Source organism: Terrapene carolina, unplaced genomic scaffold (assembly GCF_002925995.2).
Source record: "Terrapene carolina triunguis isolate 2854851 unplaced genomic scaffold, T_m_triunguis-2.0 Scaffold96, whole genome shotgun sequence".
In the NCBI taxonomy this organism is placed as follows: Eukaryota; Metazoa; Chordata; order Testudines; family Emydidae; genus Terrapene; species Terrapene triunguis.
In genome coordinates this window covers 4,622,807-4,647,268 of record NW_020664447.1, presented here as the reverse complement: position 1 = coordinate 4,647,268, position 24,462 = coordinate 4,622,807, and the positions used below count along the sequence as shown (strand labels likewise).

General features: G+C 43.2%; 1 protein-coding gene and 1 long non-coding RNA gene across 2 annotated transcripts in view; one reads left to right on the top strand and one right to left on the bottom strand.

Annotated features, from left to right (window-relative positions):
* Window positions 1-2,982, top strand: part of LOC112104349 — a 33,297-nt gene extending 30,315 nt beyond the window's left edge. Inside the window, exon 5 of the long non-coding RNA XR_002907903.2 lies at window positions 2,503-2,982. This is a non-coding gene — a long non-coding RNA (uncharacterized LOC112104349). The remainder of the gene's footprint in view (window positions 1-2,502) is intronic.
* The window catches only part of ZNF143 (zinc finger protein 143), a 55,655-nt gene that overhangs the window by 2,235 nt on the left and 28,958 nt on the right, over window positions 1-24,462 (bottom strand). Inside the window, exons 10-14 of the mRNA XM_024196619.3 lie at window positions 19,363-19,542; window positions 10,869-11,096; window positions 9,165-9,313; window positions 5,528-5,689; window positions 4,275-4,418 (exon numbers count right to left, since the gene is read on the bottom strand). Coding sequence (XP_024052387.1) covers window positions 4,275-4,418; window positions 5,528-5,689; window positions 9,165-9,313; window positions 10,869-11,096; window positions 19,363-19,542 — 863 coding nt within the window. The remainder of the gene's footprint in view (window positions 1-4,274; window positions 4,419-5,527; window positions 5,690-9,164; window positions 9,314-10,868; window positions 11,097-19,362; window positions 19,543-24,462) is intronic.

The following is a 24,462-nucleotide window of genomic DNA, read 5'->3' as shown; positions in this document are numbered from 1 at the left end:
ATATGTACTACCAGTTATCTAATCAGTTATCAAAATGAAAATACACCCGAGGAATTAAGCTCAGTTTGCTGAATGGCCTTCAGAGTCTTGGTGCACTGCAAACAAATTTCACCACATGCATTAGAGATAATCTTTCAACTTGGCAGATATTAAAAGAAACTGCTAAGATAAGGTTTTCAGCAAGCAAGGCAGGTGCTAAATAATGACCTATTAATACTCACAAGCCAAAATGCATGATACCACTTTTCTTTAAGTTTTCAACATATAAACAAGACTTTGGGAACAATGGCATATCTTTTTTTTTTTTATACAAGTGGCAAAATTCAAGTTGATGGAATCAAAAAGTTGGAAAATAGTGATGACAGTGCTCAACACTGCAGCAGTTTAAAAAAAGAAGACTCTTGTGGCAGCAGCTACAGGACCTTCAGTATCACTGTTAGAAGCCATTCCATCAAACTCTGATTTTTTGTTGTTGGAAATGGTTCTCAAAGTATTCTATATCAGTGAACTCAGGGCTGAAAAAGTAATCTTTAAATTGTACTAACCTGCCCATTAGCCATTACCAAGTTGCAGAGAGGGTGAAGACAAAGTGAAGAGACAAAACAGACTACATGACAGATGACTAGATCTCAGAGGATAGTTCCCTAGTCCAAGTAAATGTGGTTTTTATCGTCACCAGGTGAGAAATTCTGGCCATACTGCAGTCAATGAGAGCTTTGCTGTTGACTCCAACAGGACTAGGATTTCACCCTGGACATGTATCATTCTACTGGCCTCATTAATATTTAGAAATCAATGGAACACATTTATTAGTATAGAGGGATGGTGGAGGAATTGTTCTTAAGTGGTAACTCTAGAATTTTCTACCTTTGCTATTTTGATATATATTTGAAACTTTTATTAATATAGATTTTCCTCTGCATCTAAAGACTATCAGAAATTATGTACTACTGATAAAGGCTATGAAATTAGTGAAAGTAAGATGTTCAGAAAGAACATGATACAACAGAAGAAATAAATGGATTTGCCTATAAAAAGGCCAGTAAATAAATATTATTAGAAGCCTGCAAACCTGACACTTTTGCCTCACAATGTGATCAATTTTCTTTTTCTCTGTCAGCACATGGTCAATTTGTTACCTGGCGTGAGCTGAAAAATGTACACACTCCTGAATCCTAATTAACTTTTGAATATTGCAAATTCCGAATATTTATTCCATCCAGTAAACATGGCACTGAGAGTGATTTTCACTGTATCCCAAATACTGGCAGTTTAGAATATCTGATAGACTATGTTGCTAAGAGACACTGGCTGGCTGCTTATGCACTTTCATGTTCTTGATAAGCAGTTAAGGAAATCAGTAAGACTGGGCATTGTTTCAAGTTTCTGTGTAGAAAGGAATAATACATTTTCAAGTATGGAAGTGTTCAGTTAATCCTGCTTTCCATATGCCCTGCCAGTTGTAGATATAGGAAAACTAACAAAATTTAGGAGATCATAGTATTATTATTCTTCATTAAGTATTTAAGAGTAATTTTTCAAAACTAATTTACAGCATATGAGACATATTTTATGGGGATACATTTTCAGCCCGGTATGTGGGAATTTAGACATGCAAATCCTATTTTATATTCCTTTTTGGGGGGGTTGTTATACCTTAAATTTAAACTAGTTCGGTCTAACTAGTATTACTGGAAATGTAAGTCTAGTATTAATTAAACAGGCTTTCCTACACTGATTTGCCAGTGTACTTCAATTCTGACCCAGAGTGATAACTTCTGTGAGTGAAAGGGCCATTTGTTTTTCTTGCCCATTCAATCACTGGATGCTCTGCTGAGGGTGCCAAGACGGGCTTATTACTCTACTGCTTTTTGTTATTTGTATAACTAATTTCAGAGGGACCATTCAATTCCCTCACATAGTACCCAATTTTAATCAATACCAATTTAGGCAAAATTAGAACCAATGTCTTAGAACTGAAAGGCTCTGTAATTCATTACCATTCAAATTGTGTTCCTTTCCTCATGAACCAAAGTGATAATGATATCCTCTCATACTCAGACCTCCAATGGAAATAAAAGGAAATAACCTGTAATAAGAGCTCTTTGAAAGATGTATGCATTTGAGAACACAGAATATAGTTCTCATGGGTGTGTCACCTTCTTAGTTTGGAAGCTTTTAATCTCTCTGTTAGCTTTATCAAATATGTATAGTTTTGAATGGTCAAAACACTTCTGAAGAGTTACTGATTGTGACCCAAGGAGCCTCTTAAATACCAATTGGCAGAGGGCACACCATACCATAGCTCTTATCAGGCCTGACACACTCATTGCCCCCAACTCACTGTTGTCATAATCTGTATCTAAAAGTTACCATGTAAGAGGATGTCATGCAAATTGGTCACATGCTGGTCCTCAATATTATTGCGTGATGTACATACTGGCAGTGTATAAAGAATTATAGAGGTGTGCTAGAAATTTGTTCCTAAAATTTGTTTGGTAGGTAGTGCCTGAGCCCAGCGCATCTTAGACAAAGGAACGTTGTTTCGCCCAGCTTGACAATGTCTCCAATGTAAATTAACCAAGGTGAGATCAAAGACAATGAAAAAGGCATTTACGTGTAAGGTAAACAAAGTCATCAGGTGAGCAACTGGCAGAAGATGACCACTTAACAATCACGACAGGGGATTGTGGCTGCACCACCCAGACGCCTTCCTGCCTCTTGAAACAAGATCAATGAACTTTGGGAAGATATAAGCAGAAGCAAAAAGCCATTTTGTGATCCATCATAGGACGGAGACAAAGGGCCAGAGCTCTTGTAATCTGAGAAAGTTGGATCCTTCAACCAAGGGGGATGAAGTGTCTGGGAACTGCCTCTAGATGAGGAACCTGCTTAAACAGAGATTAAAAAGTTTTAGTCACTACAAAGCGTGTTTTGTTTTGTTTTACTTGTAACCAGCTCTGTGCCTTCTATTCTTACTTACTATCACTTAAATCTCTGTTTTTTGTTAATAAACTTGTTCTTGTTTATTATGAAACCATCTCAGTGCTGTATATTAAACTGAAGGGTAAAATCCTCAGCCAAACTACCAGACTGGTGTGTGTGTTCAGTCTCTTTGGAGGCAATGACCAAAATAACTTCTGTGAGGGACCAGTGAAGCTCTGGACACTACAAGGAGGATGGTTTTGGAGAGACTCAGGACTGGGAAGGCTGTTCGAGTAACCAGGCCGGTGGAAGCCAGGCTGAGGCCACTGTGCTGTGAGCAGTCTGCTGATGTCAGGGCTCTGAGCCAAAGCTGAGCAGCACAGAAGCACCCAGTATTAAAGGCAGGCGGTGACACAACCCATTACTGGTCTGGGTGATCCCCCAAAGCCTCCCACTGATACACTCAGGTAAATATCACAAAATATATTCTGCACGATCAACATGAAACTGACAATGAAAATGGCATTTACGTGTAGGTAAAGTCATCAGGTGAGCAACTAGCAGAAGATGACCACTTAACAATCAAGACAGGCTTATTCAGTATTTCCTTTCCATGCATTACTAATTACTAAAATATTTTTTACCAATATTAAATCTTAATTTCCAGGTACTTTCTCTTCCTTTTACCTCACCTATTTGTGATACCTATTGCTGAAATAACAAACACCCTTATTTCCTTCTGACTCTGCTGCTACCCAAACTATACTTGTTACGTGGATAAAACAGAAGATGCGATTTCTGGAGATGTCAATCCTGCACAAATCTAGATACTGATTTCAATTAGCGGTTTCACTATTGGTATTTCAAGCCATAAATAACATAGAATCAGTCTGCCAGGGGAATCATTTCAATCCCTTTATCTAGTCCTGGCAATGTAAATTAGGGAGTTTGGAATTTCTGACCATCCCAAAATATAATCTTGAAGGATGGATGGCAGGGCTTCTCACTGAAGGCCTGTGCCTCTGGAATACTCTCTCTATCAATATACATGAAAATGTATAAATATGGCACTTTTCCAGGTATGGCTCAATATGCCTCAGTATTTTTAATTAATTTTACAATTTGATGGGTGCTACTTTTATGTCTGAAAGAAGGAAATAAGGATGTTTGTTATTTCTGCATCCATGCTAGTATTTTTTATTTATTTATTTAAGTATTGGGCCAGACTGCCCTTTATTATTTTTTTATTTTTTGGGGGGGATGGGGGAGAGAAGTTTATTAGTTATTTCATTAGGTGCCCAGAGACCATTGGACACAGGGCACACACTAAATAAAAATGATTATCTTACCTGCACTGCAATTTGCGTTCCATTAGATGTAGCCAACAATGTAACAGGCCTGGTTTCTGTAGTCACTAAATGATGCCCATGTTGCTGATGTCCCATTTCTGATGAGGCACTATGGAATGCTAAGTCTTGAGCCACTATAGCAACCTTTAAGGCAAAAGAAAAAATCAAAACTAACTGAAATTTAAAATCTGTTTCAATAATCTCAGTTGAATGTTAACTTCAGGGCCTACCTAGGACAATTTACTATTCTAACTTGATTCAGCAAAGCAATCTAAGACACAGACAAATATGATCAACTTTTTTATAAACCAACACCACTATCATCATGTTCATGCTCTTCTTCAATCTTATCTGTTGTGACCTCTGAAAAGATTAATGTCCTCAAGGAGCAAAACTCAGAATTAAGGGAGATGCTATGAGCTAGTCATCAGATGTTACCTTTCAGTCCTGAGAAATACAAGACTGAATTCACATTTAAATTTAAATCTCTCCTTTGGCAACCTAATAAGGTACCACAGAAAAGCTCAAATGCTTTTATATTTTCAAAATTTAAATAGAGAAGACTGCATTATTTGCACATAGGTTTAGTATATTTGCTTAATTTGTAATTATTAGATCCATAATTCTATAATAATTAATAAATATTCTCATTTGCAAGCACACCTTTAAAACAGATATAATAGGGGATCGTTTTACAACATTTGAATACATTCTGAAAAACAGGGATTAGGGAATTTCATAACTAAATTTCTATACATCTTTCTGAAAAAAAAATCTAATGTTTTGCAGATTAAAGGCAAAAAAGTACAGCAAAATTTGCCAAAAACCAAGTATTTTTTACTCTGCTTAAGGAAATGTTGTCCCTTAATGGGATTTGCAGGAGACTAAAAGCCAGGACTAGTTCTGGATTCTATTCCCAGCTTTGTCACGGGTTTGCAGTATGACTTGGGCATGTCACAACCTTTCTGTGCCTTATTTTACCCATCTGTAAATTGGTTCTCTCATCACTATTCACAGGTTGTTTTGAGGTTCAACTAATTAATGTATATAAAACTCTGAGATCATTTCATGTAAGGCAGTGGAGAACAATGCATTACCATGTTATTATGAGAGGAATGATATAGTCATGTATGGAAAGCTTTGCTCTAATCAGATATGTTTGTGTGAAGCAGATAATACTTCAAGTGTCTTTGTGTATATATTTAAAAATATCTTAGAAAAAAAAGACACAGGTATGCAGAAAAACATTTTACCTGCTGTCCTTCAGTGCCCTCTGCAGTTACCATTGCAACAGAATGTGTTCCTGCAGAAGAAATGACTGCATCATGCGCAGGGACTGTGATGGTGGTGCCATCTTGTGTTACCATAGTAATAGTATTTCCAATGGCCTGCATGTCAGCCTGAGATATGTTGACCTGAAACACAATGTAATTTTTGAATTAAAACAAGTTTATTTTAATTGCTGATTGAGTCTTAAATGAGTTTTAACTTTGGGTCATATGGCAATGTGTTTTCAGACAACAATCCAAGATTTGTAAATGTTTCCAAATAAGAGTTTAAATAAAGACAACACAAACTTAAAATGCAACAGTTTTTATAAAATACGCTTCTGCCATCTGGTAGCACAATTTCTTTGTCAATGAACAACAAGCCAGAACTATCCTTGAGAAGGCAGTCGATTCTCAGTAGCATTGAAGAATTTACTTTATCCAGTCATCACATATAAGCTAAACTGGCTATAGACTCTAAAAGCCACCACCACTCTTCCTGCTCTGCTTGTTCCTGCATTTCCTCCAAACCACTTTTCTTCCCCAAGCCTTCTTGGACAAAAAGTGTCACCATCCCAGCTCTTTTACTGGTTGGAATCCATTATCCCACAATCTTTCAGACATTTCCTAATTCATAATGCACGTTTACAGAAATAAAACTAAACTGCAATGGATAGGTAACAGCAGCATGTATCCTCTTTCAGTCAGAGAACTGCTTAGTAGTTCTGTTTTAATTAGATCATGTCCAAATTAACCTCAGACATTTAGACTGTCCATAGAAGTGTCTTGCATGAGGAACAGTATAACTAAAAGTTTCACTAAAAGTGTTGGAGATGTGAACTCAACATACCATTTTACATTTGTTTTGTCTTAACAGAAGCGTCAAACACACCTGCATTTTCATTTGGCTTAGAACATGCTGGTAAAACATCATTGTAATTTTTCTTAAGAATTCAAAGACATAAGTATTTATTTTATGCTTTCAGTCTAATATGCATTACCAAACAGAAAAGAAATCCAAAAACGAAAGTCAAGTTGAGGTATAAGAACAAGTGGAAAGAATTTCTGTGTTAAGGCTGCCACACTCATTCACCTTTGGGCAGGACTGGCTCCAGGGTTTTTGCCGCCCCAAGCGGCAGGGAAAAAAAAAAAGCCGCGATCGCAATCGTGATCGGCGGCACTCCAGCGGCAGCTCCACTGCGCCGCTTTCTTCTTCGGCGGGAATTCGGCGGCAGATGCTTCCCTCCAAGAGGGACCCGCCACCGAACTGCCGCCGACCAGCCCGATGTGCCGCCCCTTCCCCTTGGCCGCCCCAAGCACCTGCTTGCTGGGCTGGTGCCTGGAGCCAGCCCTGCCTTTGGGCATAAAAAATACACTACAGTAATGGTCTCAAACACTACAATAGTGTTACTGCAGTGTTAAGGCAGAACTGTATATTTAATCTTTGATTCAGATTTGGGAGGTACTTTTCAGATCTAAATACATATATCAACTGCTTGCCCTGCTGAAATATAAAAAGATGTGTCTTGTTGGTGTTGCAGGCCCTAAACAAGAAATAAAACAGATTAACCTCTTATGGCAAGTTCCTATTTCAGCTAAGTTCCTTATTTACCACTTAAATGAAAACAAACTTTCTGTAGAGATCTTTGTGCTGAGGTAGTATCAGTACACTTCTTGTTCCTCTCTTGGCAGTGACTGAAGGCTGCCCTAGTTAGTAGTGATGGGAACTGTCCAGCAGCACTAGAGCTGGCAAGCCCCTGCATTCAGAAGGTCAGAAGTCTGAACAGATACAGGAGAGTAAAACCTGGACCTGTGAGATCATAACAGCTTATTAAGGAATTTCAGGAAGCCTCAGAAACCAGGCTCTATGCAAAGAAGTTCTTATTATGGGGTGTGGCAGTGGGGGTGAGCAAAATGAGCCTGCAAAGCTTCTAAGGCCTTCCAACCCTGAGAGAGGGAACTGATCAAACAAACAGTAATAAGTCACCAGGACCAGATGGCATTAACCCAAGAGTTCTGAAAGAACTCAAATATCAAATTGCAGAACTGCTAACCGTGGTATGTAACCTCTCTCTTAAATCAGCCTCCGTATCAGATGACTGGAGAGTAGCTAACATAACATTTATTTTTAAAAAAAGGCTCCAGAGGTGATCCCGGCAATTACAGGCCAGTGAGCCTAACTTCAGTACCAGGCAAATTGGTTCAAACTATAGTAAAGAACAGAATGATCAGACATACAGATAAACACAACACGTTGGGGAAGAGTCAATACAGCTTTTGTAAAGCGAAACTGTGCCTCACAAGTCTATTAGAATTGTTTGAGGGAGTCAACAAGCATGTGGATAAGAGTGATCTAGTCAATATAGTATACTTGGACTTTCAGAAAGCCTTTGATAAGGTCTCTCACCAAAGGCTCTTAAACAAAGTAAGCAGTCATGGTATAAGAGGAAAGATCCCCAGTAACTGGTTAAAAGACAGGAAACAAAGGATAGGAATAAATGGTCAGTTTTCACAATGGAGAGAGAGGGGTAAATAGTGGGATCCCCAAAGATCTGTACTGGGACCTGAGCTGTTCAACAGATTCATAAATGATCTGGAAAAAGGGATGAACAGTGAGGTGGCAAAATTTCCAGATGATACAAAGATACTCAAGGTAGTTAAGTCCAAAGCTGACTGAGAAGAATTGCAAAGGGATCTCACTGAACAGGGTGATTGGGCAACAAAATGGCAGATGAAATAGAATGTTGGTAAATGCGAAGTATTGCACACTAGAAAACGTAATCCCAACTATACATACGAAATGATGGGTTCTAAATTAGCTGTTACCACGCAAGAAAGAGATCTTGGGGTCACTGTGGCTAGTTCTCCAAAGACATCTGCTCAACATGCAGTGGCAGTCAAAAAAAGAGAACAGAGTGTTAGGAACCATTAGGAAGGGGATAGATAAGAAGAGAGAAAATATCATAATACTACTATATAAATCCATGAGACACCCAAACCTTGAATACTGTGTGCAGCTCTGGTTGCCCCATCTCAAAAAGGATATATTAGAATTGGAAAAGGAACAACAAAAATGATTGGGGTATGGACCAGCTTCCATATGAGGAGAGATTAAAAAGACTGGGACTATTCATTTTAGGAAAAGAGATGACTAAGAGTGGATATGATAGAGGTCTATAAAATCTTGAATGGTATGGAGAAAGTGAATAGGGAAATGATTTTTTTATCCCTTCACAGAACACAGAAACTAACGGTCACCTGGTGCAAATAATAGACAGCAGGTTTAAAACAGATGTAAGGAAGCACTTCTTCACACAACGCACATTCAACCTGTGGAATTTGTTGCTATGGGATGTTGTGAAGGCCAAAAAGGCTTTGTATTCATACTCTGCTCAGAACAAACAAACAAGGCCTAACCTGTGTATTCCAGAGGAAGCCCATTCTTAAACTTATTTTTATTCTGACCCAGCTGTGAAACCTGGCCCTAATACATACAAACATCCATTATTCAGGGATTTTAACTCTAATGTAAGTAGGCATAATGGAATATCTGAAGATAAATAATAGCTTTAATTCTGAATATCCTCTTGTTAGCAAATTCTTTACCATGGTGAATACTTACATGCTGGGTCCCATCCTGGGAAATTAATGCAACTTGTTGACCAAGCCCTGACTGAGTAACTGTAGCAACTTGTGCGGAAACGACATCCTCTCCATCTACACCTGTGACATAGGTTATCTGGGAGCCTTTTAGAACATCTTCACCTTGACCTATTTCATAAAAGGAAGGCAGAAGGATATGTTACATACTGCAAATACTAACAGTAATAAGAGTAAAGCTAAAAAGAAAAAAGCAACTTTCTGGATAAAAAGTTTTAAATTCTGGGTTGTAAAGAGGGGAGGGGAAGAGAGAGAGAGAAGGAAATGGAAACTGCTATTGAAATCAAATAAAAATGCCCCAAATGACTGTTTTACTAGGTCTGGGACATACTTTTTAAATGGAGAATAATGCATATAAATCCTGTGCATTGAAAAGAAAATAGACATTTTGGTATTTAAGGCATATTTACATAGTTTATAAGCAAAGATAATATTAAAAAGGGTGACAAACAATACTGTGATTCATTTAATTAAACATTAACCTTTACATACTAAGGTTTGATGTAATCACAATCGGCAGCCCATTAAAAGAATTATTCATTAACGAACAACTGAACCGCAGAGGAGTAGAGTGGCATCATTGTGTGAGGACTGATATAACAGTATATTATCTTAATAAATGTTTAACCTTGGCAAATAGAAATCTTCCATTCTAATCTTTGCTTTGTAAGTAGCAATCAGAATGCGGCAATTTACTTAAGAGGGGTTTCACTGCAGTCTCCCATATACAAATAGTAAAATTGCTTTTCCAGTCAGGATAGATCACTTATTTACATCTACCCTATATCCAACCCCAACACCAGCTAAAATAAGAATGTAAAAAATGTTTGTTTTCTTGCAATAGAAAATGCATTTTTTCATACTCCAATCAGTCTGACTTTTTACTCTGACTGGATTTAGTCTCTAAAGTACCGTAAAGACCGTTTTCTACATAGTGCTCCTACATACAGAAAAACTGCTTGCCAACAGTAAATATACATCTTGTATGGGCTGTGCTGGGAGCAGATCCATAGAGCATAGCACTGTGGGCATTCTCAACAGCCCCACTACCCCTAGGGCAGCCCAGAAAGGCTGTTGTAAAGGCCACTTTGGTCTCAGAAGTAGTTCAAAATCAGGAGGGTGCAAAGATAGTGTGAAGCCACTTTTTTCCCTCCCTTCTCCAGGGCTGCACCTTTAAGATCAGAGCACAGACTCTCACGCATGGTGTTTTATATACTTAGAAGAATCCTTTAGGATGTAATATAAACATTTTGTCTATTTTCGGGCCTGCTTCAATATGATATTCATAGACGGTGTGATCTAGTGGTTAGAGCACAGGAAGGCTGTTTCTCTGTTTTATTCTCAGCTTTGCCACTGACTTGTTTTATGACCAAGTCAATTACTCTCTCAGCGCCTGATTACTCATCTAGATGATGGATAATAGTAATATCTACCTATTGTGCCTCACACGGGTATTTTGAGGTTTACTTAGTGTTTGTAAAGCACTTTAGTACTCTCAGATAAAAGGTGCTAGTTAGTACAAAGTATTACTGAAGAAAATATCACACCTGTCTTTTAATTCCCCTGACTCTGTGGAATACTGATAGTCGTAAGTGTGTGCTGGATGCAATCTTTTATTTTGCTACTATGGGAGGAAAATCAGAGACTGGGAATACCAAACACAAACCTGGAGGCGGCTCAAAGAAAGCTTCCTGCTCTTCTTCAATTGGCTCTGTGTCGTTGTGCGCTGTCCGCTTGTGCATAGCAAGTGTGGAAATCTGCTTGTATGTTTTCCCACAGTGATTGCAGTTGTATGGTTTGGAATGAGTATGTACAACATGGTGTTTGTATAAACTGGAATATTCTGTGAAACGTTTGTCACAGCCAGGAACCGTGCAGACATAGGGCTTCTCGCCTACAGGGAAAGACAAAAGGGATGAAGAAAATTATAACCAGGATATGCAGGAAAACCCTGACAATAAATATCCTGCCACTTACACAGACATTTAATGAGACAGTTTTACTATCACCCAGATCAGTCATGCGTTCTCCACCTTCCTTTCCTAACGCAGCAATGGCCACAATGCAATGCATGGCTGTCCTCTTTAATACCGATGTGCTGCTACAATAGGCTGGCCCTACCGTGCTGTCTGAGGAGGCTATTCAGATCAAGAAGGACCATGCATGCTGGATCTCCTAATTTTCATGTGCCAGATATTCATACTAAAGATGAGGGAAGCTGCAATCTGCTCCACTATCTGAAAATAACACGTGGCTCTCCAAGCTCCTGGCAAGATGCCAATATAGCCCTCACTTTGGCACAGTATTCACAATTCTGCCCTAACTCTTTACATTAGCTGCCCCTCTGACTTCATACGAAGTTCTGCACTTATCCTCCCTCAAAGATGAAATGTGTTATTTGGTCTGGTAAGTTAGAGTCCCAAACCTCAGTCTCTTTAGCTCTACAGGAATTTTATGGGATTTATACATATATAAAAATGATTAAAGCTAAATAGAAGTGACATTCTTCACTTAAAATCAATGTAACACACACTCAAACCCAAAAATCAGTTCAAGAGGTATACAAAATCTTCAACTCCAGGAGATTTATTCATCCCTGCTAACAATGAAAAACCGGAGGATACAAAAAATCATAGCTACAGGGCTGTAGGACCCTGCACATGGATGCAGTGTTATTTCTGCTGATTCAGCCTAGCAGTTAGACCAGGTGGATCCTGTTAGGTCCAGAAGAGGAGGTTACTCACCTGTGCAGTAACTGACGTTCTTCGAGATGAGTGCTCCAGTCCAGGTGTTGGCGCGCCACTGCGCCTTTGCTCGGAGATTTTTACAGCAGTACTCGCACGGTCCCGCACATGCGCGGTGCCCAGGGCCGGTGCTACCAATATGGCAAACTAGGCGGTTGCCTAGGGTGCCAAGATTTGGGGGCACCAAAAAGCGGTGCCCCCAATTTTTTTTTTTTTTTTTTTTTTACAGCATTCCCGGGCTGGGCTGCCGGTGGCGCGCTGACACGTGCGGCTCAGACTCCCTCTCCCAGCGCAGCGGCCGCTCCACTTCTCCCGCCTCCCAGGCTTGTGGCACCAATCAGCTGTTTGGTGCTGCAAGCCTGGTAGGAGAGGAGAATTAGAGCGGGGGCGGCGTGCTCGGGAAGGAGGAGGAGCAGAGGTGAGCTGGGGTGGGGAGCTGCCGCACAGCTCCCCGGGCCGGAGGGGTGGGGAGCTGCCGTGGGGGGGGGGCGGGTGTGCCTCAGGGCGGGGGGGAGGAGCTGCCGCAGGGCTCCCCACCCCAGGTCGCCTCTTCTACGCCCCCTCCCCGAGCACGCTGTTGCTGCTCCACTTCTCCCACCTCCCAGACTTGCAGCGCCAATCAGCTGTTTGGTGCTGCAAGCCTGGGAGGGGAGGAGAATTAGAGCGGGAACGGCGTGCTCGGGGAGGAGGCGGAGGAGAGGTGAGCTGGGGTGGGGAGCTGCCGCACGGCTCCCCAGGGCAGGGGGAGCTGCCGTGGGGGGGGGGGGCGTCTCAGGGCGGGGGGGGGGAGCTGCCCCAGGGCTGCGGGGGGGGGGGAGGGGCGCAAGGTGGAAGTTTCGCCTAGGGCGCGAAACTTCCTTGCACCAGCCCTGGCGGTGCCTACCTCATGCGCCGACTGTCTCTCAATAGCGTACGCAGCACAGCTCCTCAGTTCCTTCTCTACAACGGAGACCGCTCCAAAGTAGAGGGGAGGAGGGTGGGTAGTGGAGCACCCAGGGACACTCATCTTGAACAACGTCAGTTACTGCCCAGGTGAGTAACCTCCTCTTCTTCAAGAGATGTCCCTGTGGGTGCTCCACTCCAGGTGACTGAAAAACAGTATCTCTTAAGGAAGTAGGGACTTCGGATCTGATATGAAAACTGTAGACAGCACACCTCAGCCCATTTGCATGTCGATCAGGGGACCCTGAGTAAGAGCATAATGTTAAGCAAAGGTATGCTCTGAAGCCCAGGTGGCAGCTTTGCAAATATCTGTGAGGGGAACGTTACTTAAGAATGCCAAGACGTTGACACAGATCTGGTGGAGTGTGCTCTAACAGAAGTTGGAGGTTTATCTTCTTTAGTTGGTAGCACAGGCGGATACAGTCTGCTATCTAATTGGATATTCTCTGGGTAGAGATGGATTTGCCTCTGGATCGTTCTGTGATTGAAATGAAAAGTTTAGGGGAAGCCCTAAATGGCTTAGTCCTATCGAAATAAAAGGACAATGCTCTATGCACGTCGAGTGCGTGCACTGCTGATTCAAAAGTGTTTGCATGCGGTTTAGGAAAGAAGGTTGGTACAGTGATAGATTCATTGAGGTGGAAGGAGGAATGCACCTTTGGGAGAAATTTAGGATGTGTTCGGAGCGTCACTTTGTCCTTAAAAAATATAGTGTACAGTGGTTCAGCCATAAGCGCTCCAAGTTCTCCTATACATCTGGCAGATGTAATGGCAACTAAAAATGCAGTTTTCATGGATAGATGTAGGAGGGAGCATGTTGCAAGCGGCTCAAATGAATGGTACATCACAGATATGAGGACCAAGTGCAGGTCCCAGGGTTGAGTGGGTGGTCTAATGTCCAGGTATAGCGTCTGGAGGCCCTTGAGGAACCACGTTGTGATGGGGTGGGCAAAGTGAGTAGTGGCGCCGGTCTTATTGTGAACCGCCATAATTGCCATTAGATGTACCTTTATGGAGCTAAAGGAGAGCCCAGATAGTCTAGCATTAGTGAAAGAGGGGCGGAAGCAGGAGCGGTTTGCTTGGCGGAGCACCAGTGAATGAACCTAGTCCATTTATGGAGATAGCAGAACAAAATCCACATGTACCACCTATGTAATAGTACTCTTTGTACCTATTAAGAGCAGTCTAGTTCCTCATTAGAGAGCCATTGAGGAGCCATGCTTTGAGGCACAGCATTGTTACACTGGGGTGGTGTAGTTGACCCCTGCATTGTGATAATAGGTTTGGAAGGGGGGGAGGAAGTGGAATCGGCAGGCAAACTGACATCCTCGTTAAAAATAGGTACCATGCCTTTCTGGACCACGTAGGGGCTATTAGTATGACCCTGGCCCTCTCCGCTCACCTTTTTTGCAATACCCTGTGAAGAACTGGTATCAGGGGGAATGCATATAGGAAATTGTCGTTCCATTTGATGATGAATGCGTCTCCCATTGAGTGCTTTCCTAGGCCCGCTCTGGAACAGAATTTCGGGCATTATTGTTGGTTACAGTTGCAAAAAGATCCAGTCGCGGGTAGCCCCATATTTTGAATATGTTGTATCGTTTATCTCCCATTCGTGATCTACGGGAAAAGATCTGCTGAGCTCATCCGCAGTGGTGTTTAGTGAACCAGGTATGTAGGAGGCTAAAATTTGGATACTGTGTTGGAGGCACCAATTTCAAAGTTTCATAGCCTCCATGCAGAGCAAGTGGGATCGAGCTCCCCCTTGTCTGTTTATATAAAACATGCAGGCAATGTCGTCAGTCATGAGTCTGATACGTTGATTCTGGATGTATGGGAGAAATTGGAGGCAGGTGTTGCGGACCGCTTGGAGCTCTAAAAGATTTATGTGTAGTGAGGCTTCTGTAGGCGACCAGAGTCCATGAGTGGTGTGGTGTGCCATGTGTTCTCCCCAGCCCTTGAGGGAAGCATCCATGGTAATTATAACGGAGGGGGACTCCTGCACGAACGGGACTCCGAAGCAGAAGTTGTGTGGCCAAGTCCACCATGTGAGTGAGTCCTTGACTTTGGTAGGTATGGATAGAAGTATGTTTAGGCCATGCACATTCGGTCTGTAGACAGTGGTCATCCAACTCTGCAGGCACCGCATGTAGAGGGATGCATTCTTGACCACAAAAGTGCAAGAGGCCGAGAAGTTGCTGACAATCCTGGACAATTACCTGCGGGCTGTTTTGCAACTTGGCGACAAGATTCTTTATGGTACTGAATCTGTCAGATGGGAGATATGCAAGTCCGGTTATGGAATCGAGGTGAGTGCCTATGAACTCTAGTCGCTGAATAGGAGTTAATGTGGATTTGTTTTTGTTTATTTGTAGGCCAAGACCCTGGAAGCAGTTGATGGTCATCTGTGTGACTTGGATGGCCTCCTCAAGAGTCTGTGCCTTGAGCAGGCAATCGTCCAGGTAAGAAAAAATTAGAAGTCCTTTTTTCCATAGGTGTGCTATTGCCACCACGAGAATCTTGGAAAAAAGACGTGGGGTGCTGTTGAGAGGCCAAAGGGCAGAACCTAGTGATTTGAGCCCATGACAAATCTGAGAAAACGCCTGTGGGCAGAGTGTATAGTTACATGAAAATAAGCATCCTGCAGGTCAAGGGCTGAAAACCAATCTCCCTGCTCCAGCGCTGGAATTACAGTTGTGAGGGTAACCATTTTGAATTTTTTCTTTTTGACAAACTTGTTGAGTCGCCTGAGGTTGAGAATGGGTCGCCATTCCCCACTTTTCTTTTCTGTTAAAAAGGAGTGGGAATAAAAATCCTTTCCCCTGTACTAATTGGGCACCATCTCCACTGCTCCTATTTGTAGAAGATCTTGCACCTCGTGAGAGGGGTCCCTGAAGAGGGACAGAGTGGACGGTGGATGGGGGGTATGGACAGGAAGGGGATGGAATAGCACAATCGGATGACCTCTAGGGCCCATCTGTCTGTAGTGATGGCTCGCCAGTTGTGGCAGAATGGGAGCAAATGGTGACCAAAAGATTGGATGAGAAGTATAAGTGCTGGAGTGGGTGGGAGGTCTTCTATACCCTCGACCAAGGCTTTAAATCTGCTTATTAGCTGGAGGGTGTTGGGACGGTGCCGATGTTATGAGGCGTCGTCGTTGATGCCTGGGTCTCTGGCAGTGTTGCTTCTGGTGGTCATATGGCCTCGGTTGTTGTTGTGTGTAGGCCAGGTATTGTGAGCGTTGGGTAAGGCTGATACCTGTGTTATCTTCTTCTAGCTGCCGGTGTATGGATGCCTAGGGATCTGAGCGTTGCTCTGGAATCCTTCACGGTGTGCAGTACCTCGTTGTTTTTTGCTGCAAATAATTTCTCGCCATCGAAGAGGAGATTCTCCATGGTGTTTTGTATCTTGCGTGGGAAAGAAAAAGAGGTAAACCATGAAGCCCAACGCATCACTACGGCCGTCGCGGTGGACCTGGCAGCTGTGTCTGCAACATTGAGGACAGCCTGCAATGCCGTGCGGGAAATAATCTGTCCTTCAGAGACTACTGCTTTGAATAGTTGTCTCTTGTCCTCTGGGATGTAATTAATAAAATCCATGAGTTTCCCGTAATTTCTGTGATCATATTTGGCCAGTAAGGCCGCGTAGTTTGCGACTCTAAATTGTAGCGTATATCATGCATAAACTTTGCTGCCGAGTAGGTCCATTCTTTTGCTGTCCTTGTCAGAGGGAGTGGACAGGAAATGCTGCTGTTTGTTCAATTGGTTGGCTGTTTCTACTCTCTTAAAACATGGTGAGCCAGATATAGTATAAACCAGGGGTGGGCAAACTTTTTGGGCCGAGGGCCACATCTGGGTGGGGAAATTGTATGTAGGGCCAGGGCAGGGGGTTGGGGTGCGGGAGGGAGTGCAGGGTGTGGGAGGGGGTGCGGTGTGCAGGAAGGGGCTCAGGGCAAGGGGTTGGGGTGCAGGGTGCGGCAGGGGGCTCAGGGCAGGGGGTTGGTGCACAGGGGTGCAGCAGGGGGCTCAGGGCAGGGGGTTGGGGTGCAGGAGGGGTGTGAGGTGCAGGCAGGGGGCTTAGGGCAGGGAGTTGGGGGGCGGGGTGCAGGAGGGGTTCTGGCTCCGGCCCAGCGCAGCTTACCTAAAGCAGCGCTGGGGTGGCAGTGGCGCGCACCGGGGCCAGGGCAGGCTCCCTGCATACCTGCCCTGTCCCCATCCCTGCGCTGCTCCAGGAAGCGCTGCGGCCCCTGGGGGAGAGGGGGCAGAGGGCTCCGCGTGAGCTGCCCTTGCCGCACCTCCAGGAACCTCCCCCGAAGCTCCCATTGGCCGCTGTTCCCCGTTCCCGGCAGGGCCGGCTCCAGGAACCAGCGTAGTAAGCTGGATCCGGCCCGCAGGCCGTAGTTTGTCCACCTCTGGTAAAAACTGTCTAACTAACTGACAGCAAAAACTGGGAAGGAATTTTTTTTTTTTTTTTGGAGATGAAGGGAGAAATGAAACTTGTCTGACTAAAAAACTAGGTAAACTGCATAAACAACTATCTCAAGTGAAAAATAATTGAGTGACACTGTTGAGCTCAGTCTCAGGCCGCGGACGGTAGAGAAGGAACTGAGGAGCCCGGGCCGCGTGCGCACTATTGAGGCACAGTTGGTGCGTGAGAAAGGGGTAAACAGTGAGGTGGCAAAGTTTGCAGATGATACTAAACTGCTCAAGATAGTTAAGACCAAAGCAGACTGTGAAGAACTTCAAAAAGATCTCACAAAACTAAGTGATTGGGCAACAAAATGGCAAATGAAATTTAATGTGGATAAATGTAAAGTAATGCACATTGGAAAAAATAACCCCAACTATACATACAATATGATGGGGGCTAATTTAGCTACAACAAGTCAGGAAAAAGATCTTGGAGTCATCGTGGATAGTTCTCTGAAAATGTCCACGCAGTGTGCAGAGGCAGTCAAAAAAGCAAACAGGATGTTAGGAATCATTAAAAAGGGGATAGAGAATAAGACAGAGAATATATTATTGCCCTTATATAAATCGATGGTACGCCCTCATCTCGAATACTGCGTACAGATGTGGTCTCCTCATCTCAAAAAAGATATACTGGCACTAGAAAAGGTTCAGAAAAGGGCAAATAAAATGATTAACGGTTTGGAACGGGTCCCATATGAGGAGAGATTAAAGAGGCTAGGACTCTTCAGCTTGGAAAAGAGGAGACTAAGGGGGGATATGATAGAGGTATATAAAATCATGAGTGATGTGGAGAAGGTGGATAAGGAAAAGTTATTTACTTATTCCCATAATACAAGAACTAGGGGTCATCAAATGAAATTAATAGGCAGCAGGTTTAAAACAAATAAAAGGAAGTTCTTCTTCACGCAGCGCACAGTCAACTTGTGGAACTCCTTACTTGAGGAGGTTGTGAAGGCTAGGACTATAACAGCGTTTAAAAGAGAACTGGATAAATTCATGGAGGTTAAGTCCATTAATGGCTATTAGCCAGGACAGGTAAGGAATGGTGTCCCTAGCCTCTGTCTGTCAGAGGGTGGAGATGGATGGCAGGAGAGAGATCACTTGATCATTGCCTGTTAGGTTCACTCCCTCTGGGGCACCTGGCATTGGCCACTGTCGGTAGACAGGATACTGGGCTAGATGGACCTTTGGTCTGACCTGGTACGGCCTATCTTATGTTTCTTATGTGAGGCAAGCACCTCGCGTGCATGGCCCATGCGAGTACTGCTGTAAAAATCTCTGAGTGAAGGCGCAGGGATGCACCAACACCTGGAGTGGAGCACCCACATGGACATCTCTCGAAGAGCAGCAGAAGATGTTGATTCTTTCCGCAAGGGAGGGGGAAATAAGGGCAGGGAGAGAGTGGTCCAAGAGAGAAAAACTCCAGGAACAGCCAACAACAGACTGAGGTTTGTGCTTTACATTACTTAACAATAAAGGCGAACCTCAGGGACTAAGGGTTTGATCCAAAGCCCTTTGGAAGCCCTGGCTGGGATGATTTAGTTGGGGATTGGTCCTGCTTTGAGCAGGGGGTTGGACTAGATGGCTTCCTGAGGTCTCTTCCAACCTTGATATTCTATGATTCTATGGAAATAGAATCTGTCTGTCTTCAAATGGCTTTGGATTAGGCCCTAGATACAACTGTGTTGAGAGCAGGATGAGAAAAATCACACCTCCTCTTAAGCAGAAGTTTGGTCATTTGGTGTGGTCTTCTGGGGCAAACCAGTCTATCACAGGGGTCCCCCATTGATGGAATAATGGCTCTATGATAGACCCTACAGTGACCATTTGTGGCTGGTCAAAGGGGAGAAAAGGGTTAAATAAAATAACAAAAACCATGACACATCACTATAAGAAACTTTCTATCCCAGTTCTGATGTGCAGCAATAATCGGTCCACCAAGGAGAAAATCACAGCAGCTAAAAAAGCAAATTGCTCTTCAAACAAAATGTCACTCATGTACCTGTATGTATTCTCACATGGTTCTTGTAATTGGTTGCACTGGCAAATGCTCTCCCACATCCTGGTTCTGTACAGTAATAGGGTCTTTCACCAGTATGCGTCCTGATGTGAACTTTTCTAATATTGGATGTTGTGAACGACCTTCCACAGCCTTCAAAGGGACATTTGAATGGTCTTTCACCTGGAACAAATATAGAAATGTATATAGGTAAAGTTATAAACCACTACAAAAATAAGTAACTGGATTTAGATTAAATTTAGGATTCTAAAGTGCCTGATTAATGATTTCTCATGTATTTCTTATATGTCATATTTTAGCCCAGTCTTACTGTGAAAGAAACCTCACACAGAAAACATTTCAAGACAGATCATCTGGTGCAAGAAAAGAATGGTTACTTCCCCTCCAGTAACTGTGGTTTTTCAAGACACTGTAATCAGTGTGGATCCCGCTGTTGGTTCACATGTGCCTTATGCATGCAGAGCTGGAATTTCTTTGAATAACAGTGTCCTTCGGAACAATGCATATACCCTGTGCCGCCTCATGTTCCCATACAAGGGCATAAAGGGCAGGAAAGCCATCAGCCTCTATCAGTTCCCTCACAATTCAAAGCCCATGTTGCTGAGGACTCTGAAAACCGGGGATGTAAGATAAGTTATGGGATCCACACTGACTACAACATCTCAAAGAGCCACAATTACTGTAGGTATTCTTTTTAGAGACTGTCAGTGTCCTCTCTGGATGGTGGGAATGAGGCATTCCAGTTATATCAGTCAAACAATGACTGTACAACTGCCTCCTGAACTTGGCATCTGCCCTGGCTGCCATGTCAAAGCAATAATGTTTAACAAAAAAACCCAGTGGGTTACTCCACATTGCACCATACAGATCTCAGAGACTGGAATGTTCCTGAAGCAGGTGGTAGATTCAGTCTATGCCCTAGTGCAGTAGTTCTCAACAGGGGTCCGCGGCCCCCAAGGGGGCCTTGAGCAGGTTTCAGGGGGGCCTCCAAGCAGGGCCAGCATTAGACTTGCTGGGGCCCAGGGCAGAAAGCTGAAGTCCCACTGCATGGAGCTGAAGCCCAGGTCCCTGAGCCCCGCCACCCAGGTTAAAGCTGAAGCCTGAGCAATGTAGATAGACCCTACAGTGACCATTTGTGGCTGGTCATTGCATGCTTGGTTAAGAAGTCTGCCAGATCATTGCTGACCCTTGGTAGGTATATAGCAAGCTGGGTAATCTTGTGTTGGGGACACAACATTCAGAGTCAGATGGCTTCCTGGCAGAGATGGGATGATCAGGCACCTCATTGTTTGGTATGTATATAGTGCATAGTGGACATGTTGTCAGTCAGGATTTGCATTGTGATGTTCTACAGAACAGGCAGGAATGCTCTACAGGCAGGAATGCTCTACAGGCTAGTCTGATAGCTCTCAGCTCCAGGACATTCATATACAAAATTTACATCATACAGAGACCATGTCCCTTGCACCTGCAAATGGCTCAGGTGGGCACCCAGGCTGATCCTGCAATGTGTGTGGCAAGTGTCAGTTGGGGAAGGAACAAAGAAGGGAACCCCTTTCCACATGTTCACTGGGTCTTAGCACCGAGGGATCTCTTGTAGGACCAAAGGCAGGACAGTGGCCCTCCTGTTCATGTGATGTCTGGACAGGGAGTACATGGACCTCAGCCACAGCTATAATGACTGGAGGTGAAGTCTGGCAAACAGTGTCATGTACATGCACACAAACCTATGGCCAAAGAGTCCATGTGTGCACCATTTTGGGGTTCAATTTTAGGGTGTTTGCCACCCACTGGAGAAACTGGAATTGGTCTTCTGGTAGGCAGGCTCTGGCTGATGTGGAACTGATCAAAACACCTATAAACTCTATCATCTCCCATGGTTCAAGGGAGGATTTCTTCACAAGGAGTCTTAGTTGAGAGAACAGGGAAAGGATGTATCCCAAAGCTGTTGCAATCTCCTGTTGGGAACTGACTCTGAAGAGCCAATCATCAAGGTACAGGTAGAAATGGATTCCCTGCCTCCTTAAATGCGTTGCCACTACTGCAAAGTATTTCGTGAAGATTCTTACTGCAGAGAAGAATCTGAAGGGTAGGATCCTCTCTGATTAAATGGTTAGGCCTCACTGTGCATCTTAGATTCTTCTAGGGGGCAGATGGATAGCTATATGGAAGTATGCATACTGTAAGTACAGACCTATGAGCCAGTCTTGAGCTCAGAGAGATGGAGCGATGGAAGCAATTGCTACTATGTTGAGCCTGGGACAACAAATGTATTCATAGAGTCCCCTTAATAGCATGAAGACCCCCTTTCTTCTTTGAAATGAGGAAATACTAGGAATAGAACCCTCTTCCCCTGAACTCTACTGGTATTTTGGTGGTGATACAGAGCGTTGATATTGCTCTGCCCCCAGATCTGATTCCTCATGATATTTTGGCATATGTGGTCTGGCAAGAGATGCTGATAGGTAGAGTGACCTCTTCCTCAAGTTTGGCAAAGACTGGCTGGTGGGCCCCAGTAACCCTATTTAGGCCCTGTCAGCATAACAAGTACAGTTTGTTCACCAGGTGCTGGCTAGTCCAGTGCCCTTCCTTATGAATCAGTGGTGGTGCAGGCCTGCAGGGAAAGCTGATAGACCTTTCCATGGTGTTGACCAGTGACCTCCCTGGAGAAGATTTTCTATTTGAAGATAGGGAGAACTTTTGCTCCGCCGATGGTGAGGAATAGATTTCCTTCGGGATGCTGCCGAAGTGTGTGGTGCTCTCAGTTCCAGAGTCTGTACTGGCACTAGCAGGTGCTTTGGCACCAATGACTGTTCCAGTTCTCCCCAGGCTTATTCTGTGTTTGACATCAACACCAAGGGGTGCACCACTGGAGCCAAGATCAGTGCTGGCACGGTCTTTTGCACGTTAGGATACTCCTCCTCTCTAGCCCTTGAAACTGAGCAGGGCCTGGTGGATTTCCCTCCAAAGGATTTGCAATGTCTGTCCTTACGTCCAAGGTCTACCTGGAGCAGTCCCTTTTGGTGTCCCATTCAGAGTGGTCCCTTGTGTCAGACATCGACAATGGAGGTGTTAGTGCCCAATTCAATGCAAGGGATGTTGGGATCAGCTTTAGTGCTAGTGCCTGGTCCATTCTCGGCTCCATTTTCTCTGCATTGGTATTCAGTGTAGCTTGTCTGGTAGACAGGGTGCTGGATAAACACTGGCTTATCCATTAGCAGGACACCTTGGAGCTCATCTCCTCAAGGTTCAAAGAGACCTTCATGGATCGTTCCAGAAGACAGAGTTTCAGCCTCACGTCTTGTGACTTATGCATCCCAGCAGCGAATGACAGGCCCACTGAGCATATGTCATTATGTGCGACTCTCCTAGACAGATGAGGCACTTACTTTTAAGGAAATTAGTCAATTGCAGGATGGACACGGCTTAAAGCCTGCAATTTTTGAGATTGCCACATTAAGAAGTATTGTACAGGGAGTGCTTGGGAGGTGAGGGAGGAATCTAGTTGTTAGTCAAGATAGGCCTAAATTATCACAGCAGTTGAAAAATCAAGGTAATCAGACGACTTCTGAAGATATTAGATATTATATTTAGAGGATCTTCAAGAAGGTTTAGCCAAAGCTAAAATTAGCAGGTCAGACACTGCCAGGTTCCATCTTTTTGCTATGGGTGGTAAGAAGGAACTGAGGGAGCCACACTGCCCTTTATGCCCTCATATGGGGGCATGAGGAGGCACACAGGGCATGAGTGGCCCCCGACAGACACTATTATTCAAAGAAACTGTGTTTTCTCACACACCAGGTGCATGAATACATACAGTGGGATTCACACTGATACATACTTGAAGAATATAATTTTTCTACTATTAAGGACTGTATAAATGCATGATGAGGTGCAAATATTACGGAAGACACAGAGAAGACCAGCATTTTATAGAAATAAATTAATCAACAGTGCTCACTTTATTTCATAAAATTAATTTAAACTTTTAATATGTGAACTTTTACATGCAGCATAAGCTGATTTTGAAGAGTTGTAGCACAAAGCAATTCATTCCCTTAGTCAATCATAATTAAAGCATTTAAAAATTGTGTTCTTTTTTATAATGATTTGCTATTTAAGAACTAAAACTGTGTCCTAAATACTACAGGAAGGAAAGAAATAAATGTATACTGAAATATGTAAGAGGCTGGCAGTCTTTGTCTGAAACACTCCACTCTGTCAGCAGGTGTTAGTCCTGCTGGGAAAATAGTTAAATTGGTTCTGCTGAATTACTGAGGGAGATGATTTGTAACTTCACCTATATTAAAAAAAGAGAGGATTTAGAATGTGGGCTGACCCCTAGAAGAAGCCAAGTCTGGGAGAAGGTTTGAACAGAGTTTTATTTTAATTTTTACTGTCTTTGGTCCTGTTCTTGTAATCACATCTGCCTGGGTGGATCCAAATGACCACTAGGAGTCACATGGGCCCAGGGGTTTTACCACGTGGATGAAAATTGCAGGATCAGGGCCTTTGTTAATAAAGTTAACATCACGCGAAGGGGTTAGGGTTTGATTGTACACATTTTTCCAAACATCCTTTTGATAAACAGTATACAGACAACACAATATCCTGCTGTATGAAGGATTTGCAGAGAACTGCAGCTATGCCCTCAACAGTTAAATATTGATATGTTTTGTGTCCATTTTACAAGATTTATTTGGAACTGTTTTATATTATTTTTTAACCAATATGGTACCATGAAATTAACTATTTTAATTTATTTTTGTTATTATGGAGCTAAACTGGTGTGCTCAATAGAACCACATAAACCCTTAAGAAAATGTTTTAACATTTTAGGGCTTGATCCTACTATCTAAGTATTGTGGGTGTTCCAAGAAAATGATCCTACATTTTTATGGAATCCTTCATCCTGAAACAACCAAACATGCGTTATAAATTTAGCACCAAATCCTGCCAACCTTACTCAGTCACTGGGACTACTTGTGTAAAAAGGGACTTCTCGCATAAGGATTGCAGACCTGGGTCCTTAAAATAAGTATACAAACTATAAGCATGGATAGTCCATCACTAATATGTAGC